Raw genomic sequence first — 23,772 nt, forward strand, 5'->3', positions numbered from 1 at the left:
CATGTTGAATAAGTTAATCATCCTTATCATGATAAGGTAATCAGAATTGCGTGAGATTATTGGTTTAGTTAAATAATGCCAATTTCATTTCCCCTAGTTCAATTAATAAAGTCGACATGATATCATCTATTAATGTTCAGTTGAAGCGGGATCGGAGAGGAAAAGTCTCGATTATGCGGTCACTACAATCAAATGAAACTGCCAGTTTGACAAACTGGATAGATTCCGTTTGACATTCAAAATAATAGCTATTATAAAAATAGGCCATTATTAAAATACTTACGGGATAAAATGTCAAACTCATAAGGTGTCTGGAGAGAAGTATTAGCTTATTAGAGTGCTGAAGCTCTTGATCCCCCGACCTGATCGTAGCCTCACAAATCCATTTTGTAATTCGCTTACCGTTCACAGCATAGATTATGAAGAGAGATCGCGTGCTCCTGCCAGCAGAGAGCGTTCCAATTTGTACCTTGTCGCCACTCGGGTAGATAGTGTATGTGCGCTCCTCCGTTACTTTTAATTTGTGTACTTTCCTTGTTTCAGCGAAATTTGCAGGACGTTTATAATGTAAGGTTATGAGGTTTAGTAAGGTTTAGCTTACATTTTTATTCTTTATAAAACGAGTAAGATAAGTTTTAATGCTCGCGACTTTAACCCTCGAAAAGTAATGAAATCAGAGAGATGGCGTCTCTATAATTGTACACAATGTGTTAGTGCCAGGAGCTTGATCGATTCCTTGGCATGCTGGTAAAATCTCGATTAGTAGTGTGTGACCATTCTCTCAAATCTCCATCTATGGAAATTAACAAAATACTTTGTAGCTCACCGGTATCAAAGATATTCATTTTAGTTTTCCTGGTTTCTCTGATCCCCTGACTCCAGGTTTCTTAACCGCTTTATATTATATTAATTTTTAATATAGATATTATATCCTTCTTCGAGAGTAAAAAAGAAGAGCCATTTTAAATTTGAAATATAATTTACTGTATTTTGTTCGCAGCTTGTCCGAAAGTATTTATTATATAATACATACAAAATGAAACGACGGGTTACGTCAAACAAATGTTTCGATCAAAAGCAAAGCATGATCTCTTGTCATTTCGTATTCCACTCTCGGCTAGACAACAAAGCACTGCCAGCAGACGACTGCACCTCCCAAAGTATACAATAATATATAAATATTATTGTAAATATATAATATCAAATATGAATTAAATAATCTGATGTAAAGATACTAAAGAAAGTTAATAGAATATAACTTACTTCGCACCCTCCACAATAACCACATTAATATATTCTCAACAGTAGGAAGTTTATACCTCATGTGACAATAAGAATCAAACACTGGGGGGGGGGGGGGGGGGGGCAACCATATTAAAGTATATTAAAGTATATCCCCGGGTCAAAATCGGAAAAAATCCTACATTTTAATATACTTTAATATACCTACAATTAGAAGATTTATATTCTTCGTTAAGATTTACATTATGAACTATATTTTTCACTCAGATTCGCAAGATAAGCCTGTTTTAGGACTAGTACATGAATTTCCATCCAGATTGGTTAAAAATTGGCTGAGCTATGAGCTTAAAAAAATATGCCCACATTTGGGCATACGCTTTTGCCCAAATTCGATAAAATTTTAATATTTTTTAATGAGACTAACTCTATGTGAAAGATATAACTCAGTGTTTGTTGAATATAGTGGATACTAAGTAAAAAGACCTCCATGAACAAAATTGGGAAAATTGCACATAATATCTCGGTTATGAATACTAGCCAAAATGACTTCATTAAAATTGAAGTAACTCCATCAGTTTTCAATATTTTTTCAAGAACTTTTTGGAATCGATTAAGAATTGCATTTCAAGCTTATTTTGGGCAACAATTTTTGATGTAGGCCTCCAAGGAGATAGGGATATATTTAAGTTTATTGTAGGTATATTAAAGTATATTAAAGTATATCCCCGGGTCAAAATCGGGAAAAATCCTACTTTAATATGGTTGCCCCCCCCCCCCCCCAACACTAGATCCTGATCTCACTGATATATCTTTATTCATTTATCACTTACATGGTACAAATATAATTCCAGTATTATAAAGATACAGCAGATGTCCTATCCATGCAGATGTAGCTACAATTAGTGGATGTAGCTTTCATGCATCATACTCTACCAAATATAGCTGAATTAAAGCTATTATTAGATAGTATTGCTATAAGGTAGCGCCCTGTTGATTGGGGTAAATTATAAGTGCCAATGTGGGTCTGAGATCAGCATAGATGATACGTACGAACTCTACGAACTCCTCAGTGACAACGAACTCTACGAACTCATCAACCCAAAATTACGAACTCTTGAGGAGTTCGTTTTGTACAACTTACGTAAAATGAAATTAAACAGAAATTGTATTTACAATTCAGCCAATTCAACACATAACATACGATTGTAAAACAACTAAATATATTGGTACTCGAAACTTCTACCACGCGTCGCGTGTACACTGTACATTTCACAGTACAAGGACTGGTCGATCGACTATCAGAGATCATGCGAGAAATCCTGAGCTGATTACTTTTTTTTAAAAACATTTTCCATGTTTTTTTTTGAAAAATTGACTAACGAACTCCAACGAACTCTAACGAACTCCAAATTTTGAACGAACTCCACGAACTCTACGCCAAAAATCAACGAACTCCGCATCTATGGAGATCAGTAATTGCTACTCTGTCACGCGAGTTGGTAAAGTATTCCATTATATATGTGTTATATTTTGCATATTTGATATATTCGAACATGATTAGTTGACTCGCTGATCTGTTAATATTCACATAACATTTATGATACTTCCCAAGTAAAATACTTCCCAAGTGAATTACACTTCTTCTATCTGATACTGTATATAATATACTAAAGAACAGATAGCTAATACATTTTACAACGCTGCCGCCTTATCTTCCTCGCTAAGTACTCTCACATTTATTAAATCTTTGTTATTCTACAATAATATGTCATAATATAACATACACATGTATTATATTGTATCTTAGTATATGACATGAATATTACGTATTATATATACATTGTAATATATTTCATAATTTATTATCATATTATGATAATATGTAACATCGATCATTTCTCCGTTACACGGGAATCGCACCGCAATTTTAGCTTTTTGAGCTTGTTCAACTAAACTTTAAGTTAATATAATTACTTCCTCTCTCCGCTCTCGGTAAAATTAGCTTTTATGCCATGAAACTAGCTTGACAGTTATGTTCCGACATTTAAATTAAGCTTCCAGGCCCTCCGTCCGGAAATTTGTTTATGTAATGGTTTTGTTGGGAATATGATTAAATAACGTCAAGCCACTGCCAACAATTACTTCAAATAACCACTGCCACTGCCAACAATTACTTCAAATAACTCGAGTTTTCCAATCAGGATGTTGACGATAGAACTCTCATCCGGAGAAGAAGAAGAAGAAGACGAGAAGAGTTTAGAAGAAAATGATGCAGAGGAGGAGAATGTGGAGATCTCTGCCGACCACGAGAAGTCACCACAGAATGATAATAGCTCAGTGTTTCTTGATAACCAAGATAGGGTACCAGAGTTAACAGAGAAGGAGGTCAAAGGGTGAGTTTGTAGTTTTGTAGTTTTTTGCTTTATAATAATTATATCTTGCCAGTAATCGTTGCTGGAAAGTCGGCTGTCAGCCGGCTGCAGTTATAGATAGATCTGATCCCATAATTAGTATTCATTTTGGAAGAACTTTACAATCTGTCGAAGCACGCCTGAAGCAGACTTGGCGCACAAAAATAATTTCGGACACATCTCTAAATTCAGAGAAACAATGGTGTGCACAAATATTCTTGAAAATATAGCAGATTACCAAGATAATTATGGCACTAACTAGGTAATCTGAATTAAAAATAATAAATTAAATCAAAAATTATAAAACTTTGGTCACTCGTTGCATTTTCTAGTAGTTATCTATCAAGAAGGATTGTGTTTATAATTTTTAGTTTTAATTAATTTAATTTAAATTTTTGATTTTTGAAACGATTTTTCCTGTTTGCCAATTTTCCAGATTTTTCGATTGATCCATTGATCGAACATTGACGTGAAATATCAATCAGAAATTTTCGTTCCAATATTAACTCCTTAAATTTAATTTGGTTAGTTATCAAGCCGAAATTTAATTTGGTTAGTTATCAAGCCGAAAAAAATTATAAAAACTTTAAAGCATTGACGCCGCGCTATAGCTTTTATCTTCAATTTTCAAGTTAATGAACCTGAAAAAAAAGCTTAAAGTGCTATTAAGTGGTGTCAACAGCTTGAAAATCTTGCTAACATACATGATCACACCTCCATAAAAATATTAGCCACACTAAAAACAGTGAGATATTTTGTACAGTTTTGTTGTCTTGTTTTTCTTGTTGGATCGATTCATCTCATGTCTGAGCACGTATTTTGGAGGCCGCTTTTGAACAATCTCGTGAAACAGGGGGTGAAAATTTCTGAAGCAAAGTGCATTCTTAATGCTTCATTTATTTGCGGTACTAATGACCGAGTATATAGGTTGAGGTTTGGTAGGGCGTCAGAATTTCACAGACGACTTCTAATTAATTCTCTGTTGTTGTTACCCTTCCGCGAGTATCAAGTTAACGGCCCGACGTGTAATACTATTCCCGTCAAATGTTCGTAACATAATACTGTGCTTGTCCTACATTTTCTAAAATAATCAGACCTTTAGTAGATTTTGAGAGCCTGAAACCACAGTCTGCCCGAGTCATGAGTTTCAAAGTTTCTCGGGCCACAAGAGTCACTGTATATTGTATTTCTCACTTTTCCCCCACATTTCGACCGGGGAATGGGGATGTGTTATTATGATGTGGTAATCTCTCTGCAGATATTGTCAGGCTTTATTGCTGTAAGATTGCCGTAATGTTACATGATGTTTTGTGGCTTGGTAGTTGGTATGTCCCTACTTTGGACTATGTTGTACGTTGGTTTTGTCATCATCTCGTGTACAACGCGTCACATCATGCGATCGTATGATTTGTGACGGTAACTTACGACAACTCATTACAGTTCTCAAGGAAGTCTGCTCTCAATTGTCACATTTGGTAGCAACCTATCAAATATTAAACGTTCATTTAATTCGCTCTTCCTCGAAGCGCTACTTTTGCGATTCGTAATTTCCCCAACTTCCTTAACGTTCGTTGTACGCTTTCGTAGCAACTTTGATCGTAAAATAAAACACCAAAATATAAATTCGTTAATTGTGTTAGAATAGATAATGATATCCTGTTAGTAGTTTAGTTAAGTAGCTCAACTTAGTTTAACTTAGTCTAGTGATCAACACTAGTTTAACTTAATAACGTAGTCATCTTAATTATATACAATCCCAAGAAAGTCATAACATATATTATTTAATGTTCACATTCCTCCACTTCACACTCCAAATAAAGTAGTCCTGATAAACCACCCACTTCACGCACACTTTACACTCCAAATAAAGTAGTCCTCATAAACCACCCACTTCACGCACACTTCACACTCCAAATAAAGTAGTCCTGATAAACCACCCACTTCACACACACTTCACACTCCAAATAAAGTAGTCCTGATGAATCACTCATCAATTCTTCAGGAGGATGGTCATGTACCGGAACCCTAGTACAGAGAAGTTTCAAGCAGCGGTAACCAAGGTGAAGTTAGCTAACAGTGTAGTCCGTAGACTTCAGTTCCACACCACCAGAACCGTAGCCAGAGCCATTGATGGACCTGATTCTGCTCCTAAACGGGTAGGTTTATCAATTATATAATCGTTTATGATTCCTTTATCAAGATACTAGTTTACTAATTTTTTGTGATTCACAACTCATTGCCTGCTTTGTAGCCGTTATCCATTTAGTTCCCATTTAGTTCCCATTTAGTTCCCATTTAGTTCCCATTTTAAAAATCAGGGAGATCAGTGCTTCATCATTGAAAATTACTTATCACTGAATGATTTTTGCGTTAACTCCAAATTATGAACAATAGATCCACTCGCTGATCAAATCTTCCGAATTTCATTCAAATCATTCACTTCCAAATAAAGTGTAATTAGAATAATTCAACCATCATTCCACTGGGATTGTCGCTAGATAAAATCCTGACAACATTTAATTAAAATGGAAATATCAAAAGATGTCCATTGTCCTTACCATTACGCTATTTCTTGTTCTGTTGAAGCAACCCCAGCTTCTAACCAGATCCCATAATTACAGCAGAAGAAAAAGCCAGCAGTAGATCTGGGACACTTCCCTGCGGTGCTGAGGATGATCTGCAGGGCGGTGAGAACTACTGAACAGTGTTACTTAGTGGTGGAGCTGGTCAGTCCTGACCCTGAGAAGCTGCTCCAGTACTTGGTCATCTTGAGAAACATGTTAGTTCTTTTGTTGTTTATGCGCCTTTTTCAAGGTAAGGTTTGTAGCTTTGGTTGGAGATTAGATTGTTAGGAAGATGGGCTGGAGCAAAATAAAACGAGCGTTTTTACAAATCTGGTTAGCAATAGAAATTAAGATTACTAAATGATATCAAGTTCGAAGAGAAGATTTTAATCAAAAGTTATCCAATAATCATAAACCTCAGAAAAGTCTGTATTAAATCTTTGATATTTATATTTACTTACTATGTACACATTGTACTATGTATACAATGTACATTGTACTATGTAAGTATGTATACATTGTACTTTTCACTATGTATACAATGTACATTGTATAAATCGTACTATCTACGTATCTCAAAAACTTAGATTATATTTAACATTATGATTGGATCCAGGGATGATATTTAAGAAATTTAATTGATGGTCTGTCTAAGTAGTTGCGAGTTAGACACTGTCTGACAAAGTCTTTAGCCCCGTCCGACCAGTTCTTAGGATAAGGCAAACATGCATTCAGAATCTCCTGATCATCTACAAAAGGTCGTCTGTTGTTAAGCAGAACGTAGACAAACGTTCCCACCGTCCAAACGTCCAGACTCTGTCCGAACACCATATCTCCCACCACAGCTTCAGGTGGGCTGTACACCCTCGTCCCTCTGAACCTGAATGGTTCGTACTTTTCTTTGATCATCCTCGCAGAACCAAAATCAATCAGAATAATATTCTTTGTTTTAGATTGGATGATCATGTTCTCGTCCTTGAGATCGCCGTGGACTATCATGTTATCATGCAGCCAATCCAGCGCGTTCACAACCTGTCTGAGTATCACTTTGCCTTCAAACTCATTTTGTTTTCCTGCTAAACGAAGATAATCGAACAGAGAGACTTGACTTTGAAACTCATACACCATGCAGTAGTGAGTGAACGTACTGTAGTGGTCCAACAACTTCATTATGTTTTCGTGTGGATACCGGTCTAAGATCTCCTCAGCAATGTCCTCCAGCTGTATCCTGCCAAGTTCCATCTCTTTCAGAACAACCTTGTCCCAGTATGTAGTATCCTGAGCCAGGTACACTGTCCCGAACCCTCCTTCTCCTATCTCCCTTATCTTGGTGTAACGCTCCGGCCCAGTCTTCCCTACTGATATGTACCCCGTCTCTGTGAGGTTGTTCATGTTAAACCCAGCTTCTTCCGCACTGTAGTCCGACCAGTCCCGGCTTAAAACACAGTGCTTGTTCCGGCTTAGTTTCGTGAAGGTAGATTGGTGGGATGTTTCAGGCTTTGGTGAAGATAGATCGTTTAAAAATTTTGTCACCGGTGAGGCTGAGTTGTTGAAATTTGTGAAGAATTCGCCTAATTTAGAATTGGATTGGTGAAAAAACGGGTTGGTGAAGGACATGCTATTCGCACTATTCTCACTAGAGTGCAAGGAAAAGTGCTCTGAGGAAACACTGTTCCCGTTGGCAAACTGGGATCCAGGTCGTGGACTTCTACTGAGTATCCGTATAAACTGGACTGGGGAGGATGCTGGGAGCCCGGGAGAGGGCGTATGTGAACTTGCCTCGAAATATTCAGGACTTGACTTCCTTGCGTTCGTTAAATTAATCGATTTTGGTGGCGGTGGTGCTTTTACTGGAGTTCTTGTTTGTCGATATTTTGCCTGATCTGCGGAACTGTTAGTGGGGATAGGGTGTCGAATTAGTTTTGGATCAGTTCTGTGTATCATACTATCAACCTCATGCGTAATATCCTTGGACAACAGTGACGGGCTCTTTTCTTTTGACCCATGTTTCTCAGTTGAAAAGGGAACTTGGCTTCTGTTTTCAGATTCCTCAGAGTCAAAGCATGTTGATATCATTTCAAATTCAAAGTTCTGATTATTACTGTTGGTACTTGGCGTAAGATGATCACCAGGACGATCCTGTTTGGCATTATTCTTGGTCGGAGACTCTTCTTTGAGGCTGCACATAGTATCAATGCTTGTTTGGTTATGTTGATCTGTAGATCTGATATTGTTCACTGGTTCTTCCCCACCCGTTCCTAAATGAGAAACTTCAGGCAGAGTATTAATGTCCTCCAAATCCTTGTCATCCCCTGACTCACAGATATACGAGTCACTGTCACTATCAGTTCTGTTCTGCTGACAGGCCAGATTATCGACAATATCAAAACACTGCTCACTCTCCGGCTGCAACTCTTCCTCTATAGTGGGACTGTAGGTACGAGTACTGTGACACACGGTCACCACATCCCTGTACATACCACCACAACCTTCCTCCCCACTACCACCACAACCTTCCTCCCCACTACCTCCCACCACTCCTAACTCCGCCTCTTCCACCAGCCCTAACTCCTCCTCCTCCTCCTCGTCACTTAGCGTCTCCGGGGCGTTCTGACAGAGTCCGGACCCTCTGAAACCAGTTAATACTTCGTCTATTTCATCGTAGAAGTCTCCCAGTTTTGTTTTGATTCTGTTGATAATGAGGTATGACACGGAGCCATTTTGAGAGCGCTGGTAGGCTGAAAAACTTATGAGATCTCTAGGAGAGTTACCAGTATCAGCAGTGGTGCTGAAATCTGTCATCTCGATAGGTAGAGCGTTTTAGAGGCCTATAACTGCTTCTTCGGTGGAATCGTATAAACTACATTTAGGGCTTTTCTATTCTCCTTCTTAGATCCGATGATACGTAGAAAATATCGGGGTATAATAGTGTCGTGCATAACAAATGAAACTCAAGTTAGGCAAGATGTAAGCGTTTACACAGTTGTAGTTTAAATGTGAACAGTGTTGAGTAAAATTTGTCACGTGTCGGTCACGTGATATGCTACAGTACTGCAGCGGCATAATATGCGGTTACACAGGCTTCCCCAAGGTTGCCACACCCCAGAGGTAGGCAGAGCATCTCAATGCTATCCTCTCGTGGGCTATCATGGCCCAGCCTCTCTAAAAAAAAAAAAAAAAAAGGCCCGGCTAGAGATATACCGCAACTTTGTTTTGAAATGTGACGATGATTGTGGGATTTAAGTCAACAAAACATAATTAAGGTCACATTTTTAAAAAAATATCAAGAATGAGTCTCACCAGAAGATCCCATGAAGCTCCCAAGTATTCTCCAAATAACTTATTTCTTCTCAATTTGGTGAAAGGATAGTAAACACTGAGATTTGAGACTAATTACTCCCATAATTACCTCAATGTTAATTGTTAATGGTGCATATCTAGAAGACTAGAAGAGCCTCTTCATCATTTTTAGTTTTTCATAGATATCTGACCCAAATAAAACGACTCTTTTAGAAACATTTAAATGTGATTTTTACAGAATAAAAGTGTTGTCTAAATGTTCAACTCTAAACTGTTAACTACATCAATAAAATTCTTCCAAGATCAGTAAAATTAAGAGTTGATATCTGCAGATTTTATTGAATTAACCACAAGAATAATAACGGAAGTAGCTCAACATGTTGGCACTTCTGACCAGCTGTTTAGAAACTCTACTAATTCAGCGTGAGTGCTCGTAAAATTGGATATAAATTCAGAACCGTCAAACCCTGGGTAACCATTATAATATGTAACATATAATGTGATATTTTGTATCTCAATGAGAATTTCTCGAATCAAATTCCGCCATACCGTTCAAGTTTAACAATTTTAATTCAGCTTAAAAGAAATAAAAGGTAAAAACCAGAGAATAGCTCAAAATAAGTTGAATCGTCACAATAGAGGAATCAGTTAATTTTAAGATGTTAAGTTGAATGGTTCAGATGAACAATCCGATCAGGAATCATCATCCGTATTAAAGCACATTTATATTCCACCACTAACTCATTTACACACAGTCCAAGAAAGAGCACAATAACTTTTTAAATTATCATACGTATAACTATATAAATGTAGTAAATCGAAGAGGAGACCCAAAAGTTTGACAGTAATAACTTTTTAACTGTTTAACGCTACATTTAAAGAATTGATCATCCATTGAAAACAATAACAACAGGGAACGGCTGAAATGCATGTTTCACTGAATCACTCCTCTGCAGACCATTAATGTTGTGTAAATATTGAATTTATTAAATTTCTACATCATGTAAAAAGTTTACAAACTTAACAACCTTATTAACTTGGGTTAACTGTATTAGCTTGTGAGCTTGTGGGTAACTGTATCAATTGAAGTTATTTTAACCTGAAAATGCATTAAAAGATATCATAATAATAACAGTAAAGATTACCACCCTGTTCAGAGTTATGTATACTTCAAACTTTAAAATTACTACAAATTCAGCTACATAAATCCATATTTCGCTAATTTTAGCTAAACACGCAATACTTTTATCAATCTACATCGAATATTTAAAAGTAATGTTATTACATAAAAATTACAGCCCCGAAGTAGCTAACTGTAACTTAGTTAGGTGTCAGGTAATAGTACGAACTTGGATATTCCTGAAAGTGAAACAGCAACAGAAACAACTTAACATATTGCTGCGTGCTGGAATTTCAGAGTTCTGATCAAAAAACGTTACTAGTTCACTGTGTGTAGCTGTAAAAGTCGAAAATAATCTACCATAATTTGATGTTATATACCAATGAGAAATGTGATAATTCGTCCCCCTATGTGGGTTTCTCAAATCAAATTCTACTACACCGTTCAAATTTAATAGTTGTAACTCAGCACGAAGGAAAGGTAAAAACCAGAGAATAGACCTAAAATATGGGTTAATCGTAACAATATTAGTAGAGGCATTTGTTAATTTGAAGATGTTCAGTATATCAAGACTTATGCGAACATTCGTTAAACTAAAAGGATTTGAGAACAATAATGTTGGATAATGAAAAACATAAGCAACGCCGGCTAAAATAAATATTATTGCTGTAAGTACAATCAAAAATCCAATTCCTACTACATTATCACCTGCATTATTAAAAACTTCAACAACTACGTTCATGAATAGTGCTAATCCAACTATTCCAAGTATTCCGACAATTATAAGGGCGAATGCGCTTAGTATAAAACACGCGAAATGGGAAGGAGACTTTATAATGTTAACTGGTGAGAACACCCTTAACAACTTCTGCTTGACTATTCTACAACGTATGCTACATGGATGATCTAATCTATCAAACGCTTCAATAATCTGAATGCTGTAGTTACATAATCCTGGGCTAGGGTTATCTTTCAAATAATTGAAAATACCATCATTTGCCATCTTACGTAATTCTCCTATAGTTTCAAAATCTATGGAGAAGTCATTTCCTTGCACATCAATCCAATCGAGCACGATTTCTGCGAAGTGCCAACACTTCAGGTTACTGTTTTTATCGAGCAACTTAATGTCGTCAACCGAGTATTTTCTCCAACAGCGAGTCCGACGTATCAGTTCTAATCTTATTTGCTTTGGTGACGCACATTCGGTCTTCGACAGATCCATGATAGACTTTAGACAAGAGTATGCTGATTTCGATATTTCTCTATTATCTGTATCCGATGAGATTGTCATGATCTTATCTATCACTTCATTGACTTCCGACCAAAACACACATAACACATCTGCCTCATCTGATTTCTGTATTCTTTCAAATAAACCAAGAACAACCTTACATTTCTCATTAGAGTCAATCTTGTTAAAGGTGTTAACCCAAACATCCAGCAAAACATCAAGATGGTTATTTTCTGATTTACACAGCGCATTTAAGATTATTTCATCGAAATCGTCGAAATCAGCAACAAGCAATTGTTCTTCTTCTTCTGTTACGGTCGCCACAAGCAAGTCTTTGAAACTTTCCTTGCTTGAGTTGTTTACCAAGTCCATTACTATTTGAGTTCCTTTTATTCTGTTAGTCAGACTTTCTTCTGAAAATCCTAATTTTCCGAGCATGTGAATTGTTTTTAAAGTCCTCCCAAAGGTCTCTGTCTTAAGATTGAACTTTAACCAACAATTGATCTCTTCAATAAGCGGGACAATATCAAATGTCAGTGCAAATGTCGTTATTACCTGAAACAAGTCCAATATAAAGAGGCCCAGAACCATAAAATGATATATTATGCTAAAGAGCATGCGGCTCAGTTTCAACACGTGTTCTTAAAATTCCGTGTAGAATAATTAGCGAACCAAAATTAATTACGTCCAATAATTAGATAATGACTTACAATAACAAAATACAACTACTATAAACAAAGGTACCTTTATATTGTCGAAAGTAACATCGACTTCAAATCCCTTCAGCAAGGAAATACAATCTTGGACCTCATTCCAATTTCCATTAAATCCGTCAATCAGCCAGATTTCCCCGTTTTCAATCGTCTCCTCAAATGTTTCACTCCATCTGGTAAGCTCGTGTCTCTGTAAGAAGAATGGAGGATTGTCAGCTGGTTGCACAAACACTTTGATTTCATCAGAAATTTCGGGTTGTTCATCATCTCTATCCTCATTTGGCAGTTTTAGTTGCATTATACCTGTAACCTAGGTGATAACATTATATCAGTAAATTTGTTGATCTGTCGAGGGATTACGGACACAGAAAAAGCAGTTGTGGCGGGCAATTTCAAACATCTATATAAATACTGAAATTATTAGCTAAAGTAGCCAGCAAAAGTTACCATGAAAAGACAAAGAAATTATGACGAAATTAACTCAAAGGCCTGATATGGAATGGAAATAAGATAATACAAATAAAGTTTTTATCGCCACAGGTCAGAATTAAGTAGCAAACGTGCAAATAATTCCATGCGGATCTGTTGTGTCACAACGACACACCTAGAATTCCATGAGCTTTTAGCCAGTTATTTATTTCGTTAAATGGTATAGTATTATTCTTAGTAAGTAGTACTTCTTTTGTAGTACTTCTTTTGATGGTGCAGTTTGGTAATCTGATATATAATATGATGATACGTCTAGTTTAATGATACTTCTATTCTTGATATTGTCAAATGTTTTTTCAATGATTATATTCTTAAATGAGACATTGTCGAAAATGCTCCTTCCTTTAAGGAAGTGCTGCTTGTTTGCAATTGCACCTTCAGCCTAGATATAAAAAGGGATTTCTGGGTATTATAAATTTTTAGGAAAACTGGAAAAAGCCACTTCCTCCTATGTCCGTCGAATAATATTTTATATTACCAATGTTACAATAGGCTTTTATGGGGGTTTAATTTAGGTACATTGCAATTTGATTCGATATTTTGAACGACTGTTGATCTTATACAATGATTACAAGGCACAAGCGCCAAATACCGTGAATTACTTTATTTAATCCCATCTAACGCAAAGTAAAACTTGAAATAAACAAAAAATACAACAGTACTTAAGGGCACGTCTCTCCCGAACGTTGGGATGGCCTGAGGTGCTTGTCGACTTTTCAGTAACCCTAAGCCACTCTGTGCCGAGGCACAATACTATCTGTAGGGGGTTAGTCCTACGAGCCAGAGGGTGTGTAACGAACAGAGCACGCAATATATTGTATACATGCAGTAACTAGCTTGTCAAATAGGAAGCACATATCGAGTAGCTAGGGTTAGCGGTTTTAATGACGTTTTATGAATTCAGGGTGTTCCCTCTGTAACTCAATAATTAGATAGAGAGATCGGATTTCACTCATTTAATAGGTACACGGGGATCTCCGTATGCGGCGGTAACAATTGGTGACTAATTCAAATGAAATCTCTGTTGTTGTGACCCTTTAAACAAGTACTGCGGGCTGCTTAACAATGACGTGCACATAAAAATGCTGATAAAATTAGGCGCCACCGTGTAAGCGAACTATGCTACTGATAATGCTTATACCCTCTCATTCGAACACTCAACATGCATGATCATGATATCACTTTCTCACTTCAGAGGCTAGAGCTAAGAATTTGAATCTTCATATTTTGTGAATCATAATATTATGTAAACAAATTTATGCAAGGTATCTATGGATACAGGATATTTAGGAAGCATAATATGGAAATGAATGATCTCATTTTTAAATCCACACGAACCGAGGGATGATGGTTAATCACTCTACACTCGACTGTCACGTGACTTTTTCAACCCGTTCTCTAGCTGGCCCAGACTATTCGAAACCCTAATGGCTAACCCTCTAATCTGATCTCATCCCTAACCCTAACCCAATCCTTAAAGTTAACAAAAGCATATGCTGAAAGTTGAAACCCTAACCCTAACGATAATTAGGCCAACTTCCTTATAGTTATACAGTCATATCACGTTATCGAGGCATTTTTTTCGCCAAAATCTCCCTATGGAAGCATTTTAACCCTATGTCATGGGGTTGATTGAGATTCGGAATCAGTGTCCGAAAATACATCGATTCAAGTTGGTTTCAACTATCGGGGGGCCGTTTTAGAAAAATCTCGAATATCGAGTGATTTAGCACGCTCGGTTCGGAACCGAACATTACAACTTTATGTCATTATAATTAAAATTAAAAGGATAAATCTAATAAATGACCTTCAGAAACGAGGAGGGACAGAAGGAGGACATGATGTTGGGAGCTGAAGCGGAGCTGATCGAGAACCGACCAGCTAACCTGCGTTTCTGTGTGGGAGTACCTGTCAAGAGTCACGTGACTGTCAAACTGGACGATGGAGACGGCAGGTTGGTTTTGACAGTTTTCATGAATTTATCATGACGTCATTTTTTGCTACATTTTATGTTTGATTTCTTTATTTTGTGGCTATTATGGCTAACGTCTGAGCCAGTGGCACAACGAGTGCAAATTTCAAAAGGGAAAACATTATTAGCGGCATTTCAAGTATATTATGAGTTTAGATTGAAATTGGCTAATCTCCTCTGAATTGAATACAAATAACACACGTTATTGCCGACGTTTCGCCCCCATGGCTTCTTCAAGGCGGAACAAAAACTTTGTTACATAGTGACCTGGTAAATATCCAAATTAATACATAAAACTCTGAGAAACATTAAAAATAAATGGGAAGATTCTAAGCGGTAGAAAATTTTAAAGCAAAAGATAGATGTTAGGCCAAAGAATCTAGAACTGTCCAATATTTGAGAGCTAGACCAACGTACACAGAACAGCAACGAAAATAGCTTCCTACTCCCTAACATTTTCGGGGAAACTGAAAGGGTGCCACGTACATATATTTTGATGACATTTACATAATAGCCCATGTGGTCTTTTGCCACGAGTCTGCTTCAGGTGAGAGCTGAGTGTTTATTTTAGGAAGTAACTGCTTGATATACAGTGATTGCCAGATCATTCGGTCTGCATAATCCTTACATACTTTGAGGACTTCAAATTTAAATGGTTCGATAGGAATTTCTTTTATTCCAGGGTGTGACATGAGATAATGTTTCCCCATGGCTGTCTTGTTATTTTTATTCCTTACAGATTTTAGGTGTTCCCAGCATCTGTTGCGTTTGAACCTGCCTGTTTCACCACAGTACTTTGCATTGCAGATATTGCATGTCAGTTTGTACGCTATGTTCTTCTGCATACATAGATCATCACAATCATAGCACTTTGAAGCACTCTGTTTGTTACATGGTGTAGGGTGTAGTGCTGATCTAGTGAGTATTTCTCCCAGTTTCTTGTCCGGATAAAATGATACTTTGGTTTTGTCCAATAGATCATTTTGACGTAGAATCTGATATACTTTCCGTTTGTGGTATTCATTAACATATGGGAGGCTTAGGTACTGTGTGATTCTCAGTCGTGTCTGGTTAGGTGGTTTATCTTTGTTTATTTCCCTCGTCAACCTCTCTATAACACTGGGTGTAAAATCGTTGGAGAGTAACATGTCTTTGATTTTATTTACACCACGTTGTTTGAATTCGTCTGTAGACCCATTTCTCACTGCTCTTAACAACTCGTTCCTAGCACTATTCATAATAGTACTTCTCGGATGTCCAGAGTTGTAGTTGAGGAATATGCCCAAACTTGTCGGTTTTATGAAGAGTTCGAATTGTGGTTTATCTGAGTTCTCTTGCAAGTGGATAGTGAGATCTAAGAAGTCTATTTGTTTAGGGTTAGCTTCATATGTGAACTGAATTTTCGGGTTAAGCGTGTTAACATACTTAAAGAGTTGACTGACGTCATTTTCTGTTCCTTCCCCTATAGTGATACAGTCATCAACATACCTGTTCCAGCAATACACAGGCATGAGATTTGATGGTCTATCTCCTGGTTCAGCTTCACTGTATGTGAAATCTTGTTCCAGTAATGGTTTCTCTACTGTCAAGTATACGTATATGATTGCAAATGGTGGGGCTGGTTTTACTCCCATCCCTAGTCCTTCCGTTTGTCTATAGTATTGTTCATCAAATCTAAAATATGCAGACTGAGTCACGGTTTTCAGCATAGTGACAAAGTCAAGGTGTTCTATCCCAAGCATATCGATTTTATCCCTGTGATGTTTGATAAAGTCTGAGACCACTTTGACTCCATGTTCCAGTGGGATGTTGGTGTATAGGCTCTTCACATCGGCTGTTATGAGCATGTGATTGGAGTTTATTGAGCATTGTTGCAGTCGCTGTCGGGCCTCAGTGGAGTCTTTGAGGTGAACAGGTACATACTGAAGGGCTTGTTTCAAGATGTGGTTGGTAGCATGTCCAAGTCTCTCTCCTGGTGAGTCAACTTGTGATGTTACTGGTCGTAGTGGGGGTGGATTGATTTTCTTGTGTGTCTTGTATGTACCATAAAACTCAGGTAATCTTGGACAATAAGGTTCAACTCCTTCTAGTTTAGGGTATTTCTCTATCAGGTGTTCACATAAAAGTTCGATATCACTTATCATTGCTGGGAGCGGCAATAACGTGTGTTATTTGTATTCAATTCAGAGGAGATTAGCCAATTTCAATCTAAACTCATAATGATAGACCCTCTGACAAGGGCAAAGCGTCATATATACGCTACAAACTCAATTTCAAGTATATATCATGATTTGATTTGAAACTTTTACAAAATAGCAAGTATACAAATGTACAGCAATTCGAACAAACATATAAAATGGGCCGAAATGTATAAATGCTAAAAAGCGTGGGTCAGTGAAACAAGTACAGAGGACAACTTTCAGAACAAGAGTTTTTTGGCCGCCCAAAGTCTCAATAACATCACCTCCACCTAGTAATAAAATTATGAAATGTGAAAAGTGTGAAACAATCAAATAATAATGTATGTATATAATATAATTGTCTCTCAAATACAGATAACGTCCGTTAACTCTTAAAATACCCCTACAAGTACATATTATACTTGGTGGTGTCCGAGAAACATGAATTACGTCATCATGGTGTCTTCTTAACCCGGCTACAGACCTTCCCGTTACGGATGTAGTGGTCGAGATGAGTCTGTTCAGCCCTCTTCTTCTTCAGGTCAGTTACCACGTTCTTCCTTGCTGCACGCTCTTCACTGGATCTATCAGGACAGATCCATACATTTTTGTGTGCATCAGCCATCTTCAGTCTCCCTGTTTTCATCAGAATCTGATGAACTGCTGTTGAGCTTGGGACGGTGATCTTGACTGGTCGGATAGCCGTACCTGGCCTCTTCCAGCCGACTCTAGTCGCTTCAAAATGAGGTTTCTCCCCGATCTCCTCCAATAGTGCGGTTACCAGAGCTGGTAGCTGTTCTTCATCCTCTTCTTTCAGACCAAACACTATCAGATTCTTGCTCCTGTCCTCCTCTGCAGCCACACTCTTCATTACATTCTTCAGAATTTTACTGTTGCAGACCGCGCCACTTGTGCTGTTCTTTTGTACAGCTGCACTGTAGCTCTTAATTCCTGTCTCCACCGTTGTTTGTACTGTCTCTTCAACTGAGGTCTTAAACAACTGTAGTTGTTCGTCCTTCTGCACTAGCATCTGGTCCTGCAACCTGACCATCTTTTCCTTGTCTGCTAGTGCTTCCGTCTTGAGGCACTCAACGATTTCCATCATAGCGCTCATTTGACTACTCTGCCGTCGTACGAGGTCTGCTGCTTGCATAACCCAGTTTGCCATATACCTTTTATAGATAGACGGAGACATGAGTATTTCCTGGTCCATATTTCCACGAATTTCGAAGTTTTCTAATTTCAGTTCTCTTGCCATCGAAGTGAACCATCTTTCAGTACAGCCCTCTACATCTTCCTTTTCTTCGTAGTTGAAATCCTTGATTTTCTTCTGAGATCGGGTCAAATTCAGATCATCCTCCATGGTGTACTTGTATAATAATGTACAATTACACAAGCAAAGGCTAACTACGCGGTAGCAGCAAACTGATCATAAATTATTAAAACCCTTTCTCTCTCAGTTTTGTAGTGTGTGATATGCGAACAAGTCTGGTCCTGAAACCTGCTAACATTCAGTCTCAGTGGGCAGCCATTAACTTCCTCTCCGGCTCCCTACAAAACGCTCTTGATAACAACTTCTTCCTCTACGGCAAGAGTCACAAATGGTGCTCCTTTTATACCAACCAAAATGACGTGAGTCACGCAATAAGACTTTTAATTTTGTCATTGATAATTGCGATCTTTAATTAATTATAGTCACTTCATTTACTTTAATTACTTACTTTAACTACTTTAATTACTAAAATCTAATATTTGCAGATTAAGAACTTTTCCTGAAAAGTTTTACTTTTTGTGTAAGGTAAAAGTGTTAGCATACTTCCTCCTTCTGTTTTTAACATGTTAACAAGAGTACTATCCACTCAGATGGGCAGTGCAAGTAACTGGAACTTGTCCAGTTTTAGGAAAACACCAAGAAAGAGCATCATGGAAATATTTGACAAGAGGGCTGCGTTTGATAATCAGAAATCCCCGATCGGTGTCACTAAAAACCTCCTCGATGTTGAACCTTCAGCAAGGGTTAGCCCGATAATATTATGTCTGCAGTCTGTCATCTCATACTTTCAGATAACACGGCTTACTAAATTACATTTTAACGAGATATAATGCATTTTCACGATATCTAACAGGAGCTGCCGATTGCTTCTCTGGACGAGTTGTCTCGGTTGATTGTTCTGACGATAAGGAGCGTTATGTACAATATAGACCTCGATGAAGCCAGCTGTAAATCCATCAGGTCACTACTTCTCAATGTTTGATAACTTCGCAGATTTTTATTCGGCGCGTTATTTGCAAGTTTATTTTAATTTGAAACGTTTATCTGGTAAATTAATCATCACTCCGTACTTTAAAGAACACAAGTGGAAAAAGATATGGGAATGAGCCTGAATCATTACAAGAATTTTATCGAAGAGAAAATCCTGATGACACTCGGTCAGATGGACGAACCGTCTCTAATTAAAGACTACCTTTACCTTGGTAAGTAAAGTGAGCTGATATACTGATGGCACGTGATCAGTTACTGTTAGCTTAGATCAATCGGGTATTATATCGTCAAACAGAACAGAAGAACAAAGTCTCAAACTCTACCTTAGTACCTTCTGAAAAGGGCCTCATTCTCGTGACCATTTGATCAATTACAAAATGCTTATGGATTTTACATTTTCTGTAAAATTTATATTCCTCCCAAATAATTATCCATTCCTCATGTCGTTAAACAATGTTTACTCCTCCAGGATCGGAATGGAACGCGTGTAACTACGAGGAACTGGTTGAGAACGGCATAACTCACATTCTCAACGTTACCTCAGAGATAGATTCTCCTTTCGAGTCTTCATTCGACTATCTTAGGTATTAAAGCCACTATTAAGTACTAAGATATTTACAGTGGGCATTAGTCGTGGGTGTGAGTAAGATACTATCATCACATCATGATAACAATAACAAATAATTACAGTATTATACCCTCTCTAAATCCTTCTCCCCGTCAAGGATCGAAGTGTTGGACGTGCCGAAGTCTAATCTTTTGGAACACTGGGAAAATACTCATAAGTACATTAAGAATTGCCGGGACTCCAAAGGCAAGGTAAGTCCCCCCAGACGTGATTATTTAAGGCAAAATTAGCCAAGTTGCATAATGATTCATCACTAACATATTATTTAAGACATTAATATATAAAATCCCAACCATGATGTTTACTCCACTTGCCCTTCAGGTGTTAGTACACTGCCAGATGGGAATCAGTAGATCAGGGTCCACCACTATGTCCTACTTAATGAGAGAATACGACATGTCGCTCTCAGACGCCTCTTCCTTCGTGAAGCATCGCAGGTCTTGTGTCAAACCTAATTGGGGTTTTCAAAAACAGTTAGAGCTCTATCAGAAAACCATCACAGAGTATCACAATGATGAACAGACATTGAATCAAATCCTGGATTCTACTGATATCAATGAACTTTATGCAGCTGGTGGTGAAGTAGGATAGAATTCAGTCTTTTTAAAAGCTCCTTGTCAGCTTTCAGTCAGATTAGTTTGCGAGTGAAAATGAGGTACTATAAAAATAAGTAAAGAGCGTGCATCTATCGATAGTCGATGTATATTGTATGAAGAATACTGAAGAGTAAGTGATGGAGATCAAATAATTTTGATGGATTCCATGATTATCAAAACTGAGGCAGAATCGAACTTGCAAATTTATGCAGTTTTTAATTAAGATTTTTGAGTTTTTCAATATGTTGATAAACGACACGTCCTTATAGTTATAAATATATTTTAATTCGATTCGTTAGATTTGATAGAATCATACAAATATTAAGGGGTTTATAATGATTTAAAGCTTGTAAAGATAACCTTAAATTTTTTGAAGTTTTTAATTGTAATTGTATTCAGTAAACATTCGGCGATTTCATTCATCGTTGTTTGTGAACTCATGATATCAGTCAAAATCAGAATTCCTGAAAACCGCTTTGTAATTGTTCAATAAAACAGTTGTAGTTGTACAACAACACAGATTTCACTTGGACCTCATAGACAAACTGAAGCAGTTGCTTGGCAAGACGAATCTTAGATTTCTCGAGCGTGCTAAATCACTCTACAGTCGATCTTCGAGATTGTTCTAAAAGGGCCCCCGACAGTTGAAACATACTTCAATCGATGTATTTTCGGACGCTGATTCCGAATCACCCCCTATGACATAGGGTTAAAATGCTCCCCTGACGAGATATTGGCGAAAAACTGTCTCGATCACGTGATATGACCGTATAAGGAAGTTAGTCCAATTTTTCGTTAGGGTTAGGGTTTCAGCATATGCTTTTGTTAAGGATTGGGTTAGGGTTAGGGTTGGGATCAGATTAGAGCTGTTAGGGTTTAGAAAAGTCGTTCAGGACCAGCTAGAGAACAAGTTTTCCAGGACGATTCTATGTGCTATGGCTAATTTCAGCCGAGAACCGGACACGAGGGCGTTGGACACAAGCCACAAGGGCGTCCTATTCCTAAAAGGGTGGACACAAGGGCGAGTCACATGACTCAGTTTAACATGGACATGAGGGTGGAACCAAACACCGTCCTAAATTAATGAACTATAAGTAATAAACTTGTAACACTCACTTTGGAGTTTGGTTACCTTGGTGTGCTTTAAGTTCACAGAATCCCATATTGCATATCGGGTTATCAGAGTTGCTGACCACCCGGACAGCGAGGTCACTGCTTTAATTCCACTCTAATCCAGTAACGAGTTTCCATTCTGGTGCAGCTGTATCCTGCCACTGGAGGCTCATCTGGGAATGTTTTCACAAACATCGTAAGCATTTCTTTAAAGTGCAGGGGATTTCGATAGTATATGGAGGTTTGGTTGGATTAAGTTCCACAATCGAGGTCCGATAACTGCAAAAAAGATATGCTAACATTTAGAATACATCTTGGTTTGGTCCCGTTCAAAATTCAGCATTTTGGCCGGGACCGTACCGAAGTTCCCAGTCCGATTTTCAGCGGGACCGGGATCCCGGTCGAGCCTTGCTCAAGACCCATGTTTTTTGGCTCATGGCCATACTCACATTGGATTACATGATCGTACAAATAAAGTTACCGACTTACCTAGGGGCCCCAGGCTATAATATAATGTTTATAAACATGATATGAATAAAAATTCGGCGGAATGATGCAGGCTGAGCGCAGCCCAGTAACGGAATGACAGGCTAGCTGAGCGTGAGTGAGCGCCTTCCAATAATTATATTACCACTCGCCATGAAAATCCTGCAGCTCAACTTGAACTACATTACCTGAGGACCCCAGGCTATTATGTTCATAAAGATTTGGCGGAATGACAGGCTGAGCGCGGCCCAGTAAGAACTACAATGATTTTTTTGATTCACGATGTCAATCCTTCGCAGCTCGGTGAGGCACAATAGTGCATTTCGCCGATCTACCGTGGTTGCGAGAAGAATTATTTAATGCGCGGCGCGACCCAGTAGTGCATCGCGCTACAATTGGATTTTCACAATTTTTCTATGTTGTTATGGAACATTTTATTTTTAAGCAACCTTCGTATAAATAAATAAGGTCCATTGTGCTTGACCAATCTAATGAAACATAAGTACTGACTGCCTTGAAATCTAATCAACCTTCGAGCTTCGATTTTCATTTCGATTAGTTCGATTCTTAACATGCAGTCGTTTCACTTGTCTAAGTCAAACTCAACGTAATGAAATGTGAATTTGAAGCTAATAATTGGATTAAAAATATTCCAGGAAATCTTACTGATATGACAAAAGATAATATGATATTGAAAAATTATCACCTCTAGTAACACGGCCAGCCAGTAAGATTTCCTTGGAACCCGGACAGTCTTTGCACGTTAGAAAAAATATCTCAAACTTTAAATTTAATGCCAATGTTTGGCAATCAGCGCGCGCGGGAACATGATTTGCATGATTTTGATGTACAAATTCTATAAGTATCAGCAACCGGCAATACTTATAATTATATTTTTATTAGCCCCGGCGTCCAAAACAGGTGGTGTAATTCTTATTCCTTCATCAAGTTATTCTGTTGTAGGTTTACAACCTACCAGGACGCGCGCCGAGTTGGAACAGATATTTTACGAGTATCACCCGTTAAGTTATTCTGTTAAACACAATTTTAAGCTTCTTTGTTAACAATATATAGCCTCGTGATGCTAAGGAGTTAATATTTCATCTAATGTTAAGGTTCGCTGAGACTTATTGACGGGGCACGTTTTCAGTGATGCACGCCGCCGCCGGACGCCGCCGCGCCGGCACATTTTCACACGCCGCCACACCGATACCTCTCAAGTCGGCGTGGCGTGAAAGGAAATAGAAAGAGTATGGAGCCAGTCGGGGTTGATTTTGAACTCTAGGAGATCCAAATTGTCCAACGACAATGTTAAGAATTTGACTTTTCTTAAATATAATTGTAAAAACCACCAAATATAACTGTAAAAACCACACTTATTACATCATTATTTCATGCACGCACGTACGCCACAATTTTTGTGGGCCTGGAAATTCAAACCTAAATTTTGACAAAATTATG

At 37.8% G+C, this 23,772-nt stretch overlaps 2 protein-coding genes across 4 annotated transcripts in view; one reads left to right on the forward strand and one right to left on the reverse strand.

Annotated features, from left to right (window-relative positions):
* LOC134811052 (protein phosphatase Slingshot-like) overlaps positions 1-21,181 on the forward strand; it is a 35,611-nt gene extending 14,430 nt beyond the window's left edge. For all 3 annotated transcript variants that reach the window (XM_063817779.1, XM_063817772.1, XM_063817764.1), the window contains exons 2-12: positions 3,444-3,635; positions 5,656-5,809; positions 6,275-6,432; positions 14,887-15,027; positions 18,686-18,857; positions 19,089-19,241; positions 19,352-19,458; positions 19,576-19,700; positions 19,958-20,072; positions 20,214-20,307; positions 20,438-21,181. In XM_063817779.1, the coding sequence (XP_063673849.1) occupies positions 3,445-3,635; positions 5,656-5,809; positions 6,275-6,432; positions 14,887-15,027; positions 18,686-18,857; positions 19,089-19,241; positions 19,352-19,458; positions 19,576-19,700; positions 19,958-20,072; positions 20,214-20,307; positions 20,438-20,707 (1,680 nt within the window). In that variant the 5' untranslated portion in view covers position 3,444 and the 3' untranslated portion in view covers positions 20,708-21,181. The remainder of the gene's footprint in view (positions 1-3,443; positions 3,636-5,655; positions 5,810-6,274; positions 6,433-14,886; positions 15,028-18,685; positions 18,858-19,088; positions 19,242-19,351; positions 19,459-19,575; positions 19,701-19,957; positions 20,073-20,213; positions 20,308-20,437) is intronic.
* Positions 6,548-9,181, reverse strand: LOC134811022 (serine/threonine-protein kinase PAK 1-like). The gene has a single exon (XM_063817731.1). It carries the CDS (start codon positions 9,017-9,019, stop codon positions 6,818-6,820), a length of 2,202 nt encoding a protein of 733 aa, XP_063673801.1. The 5' UTR covers positions 9,020-9,181; the 3' UTR covers positions 6,548-6,817.
* Positions 21,182-23,772: the final 2,591 nt, after the last annotated feature.

The sequence above is a fragment of the Bolinopsis microptera genome, chromosome 1 (genome assembly GCF_026151205.1).
Source record: "Bolinopsis microptera isolate Bmic1 chromosome 1, MBARI_Bmic_1.0, whole genome shotgun sequence".
NCBI lineage: Eukaryota > Metazoa > Ctenophora > Tentaculata > Lobata > Bolinopsidae > Bolinopsis > Bolinopsis microptera.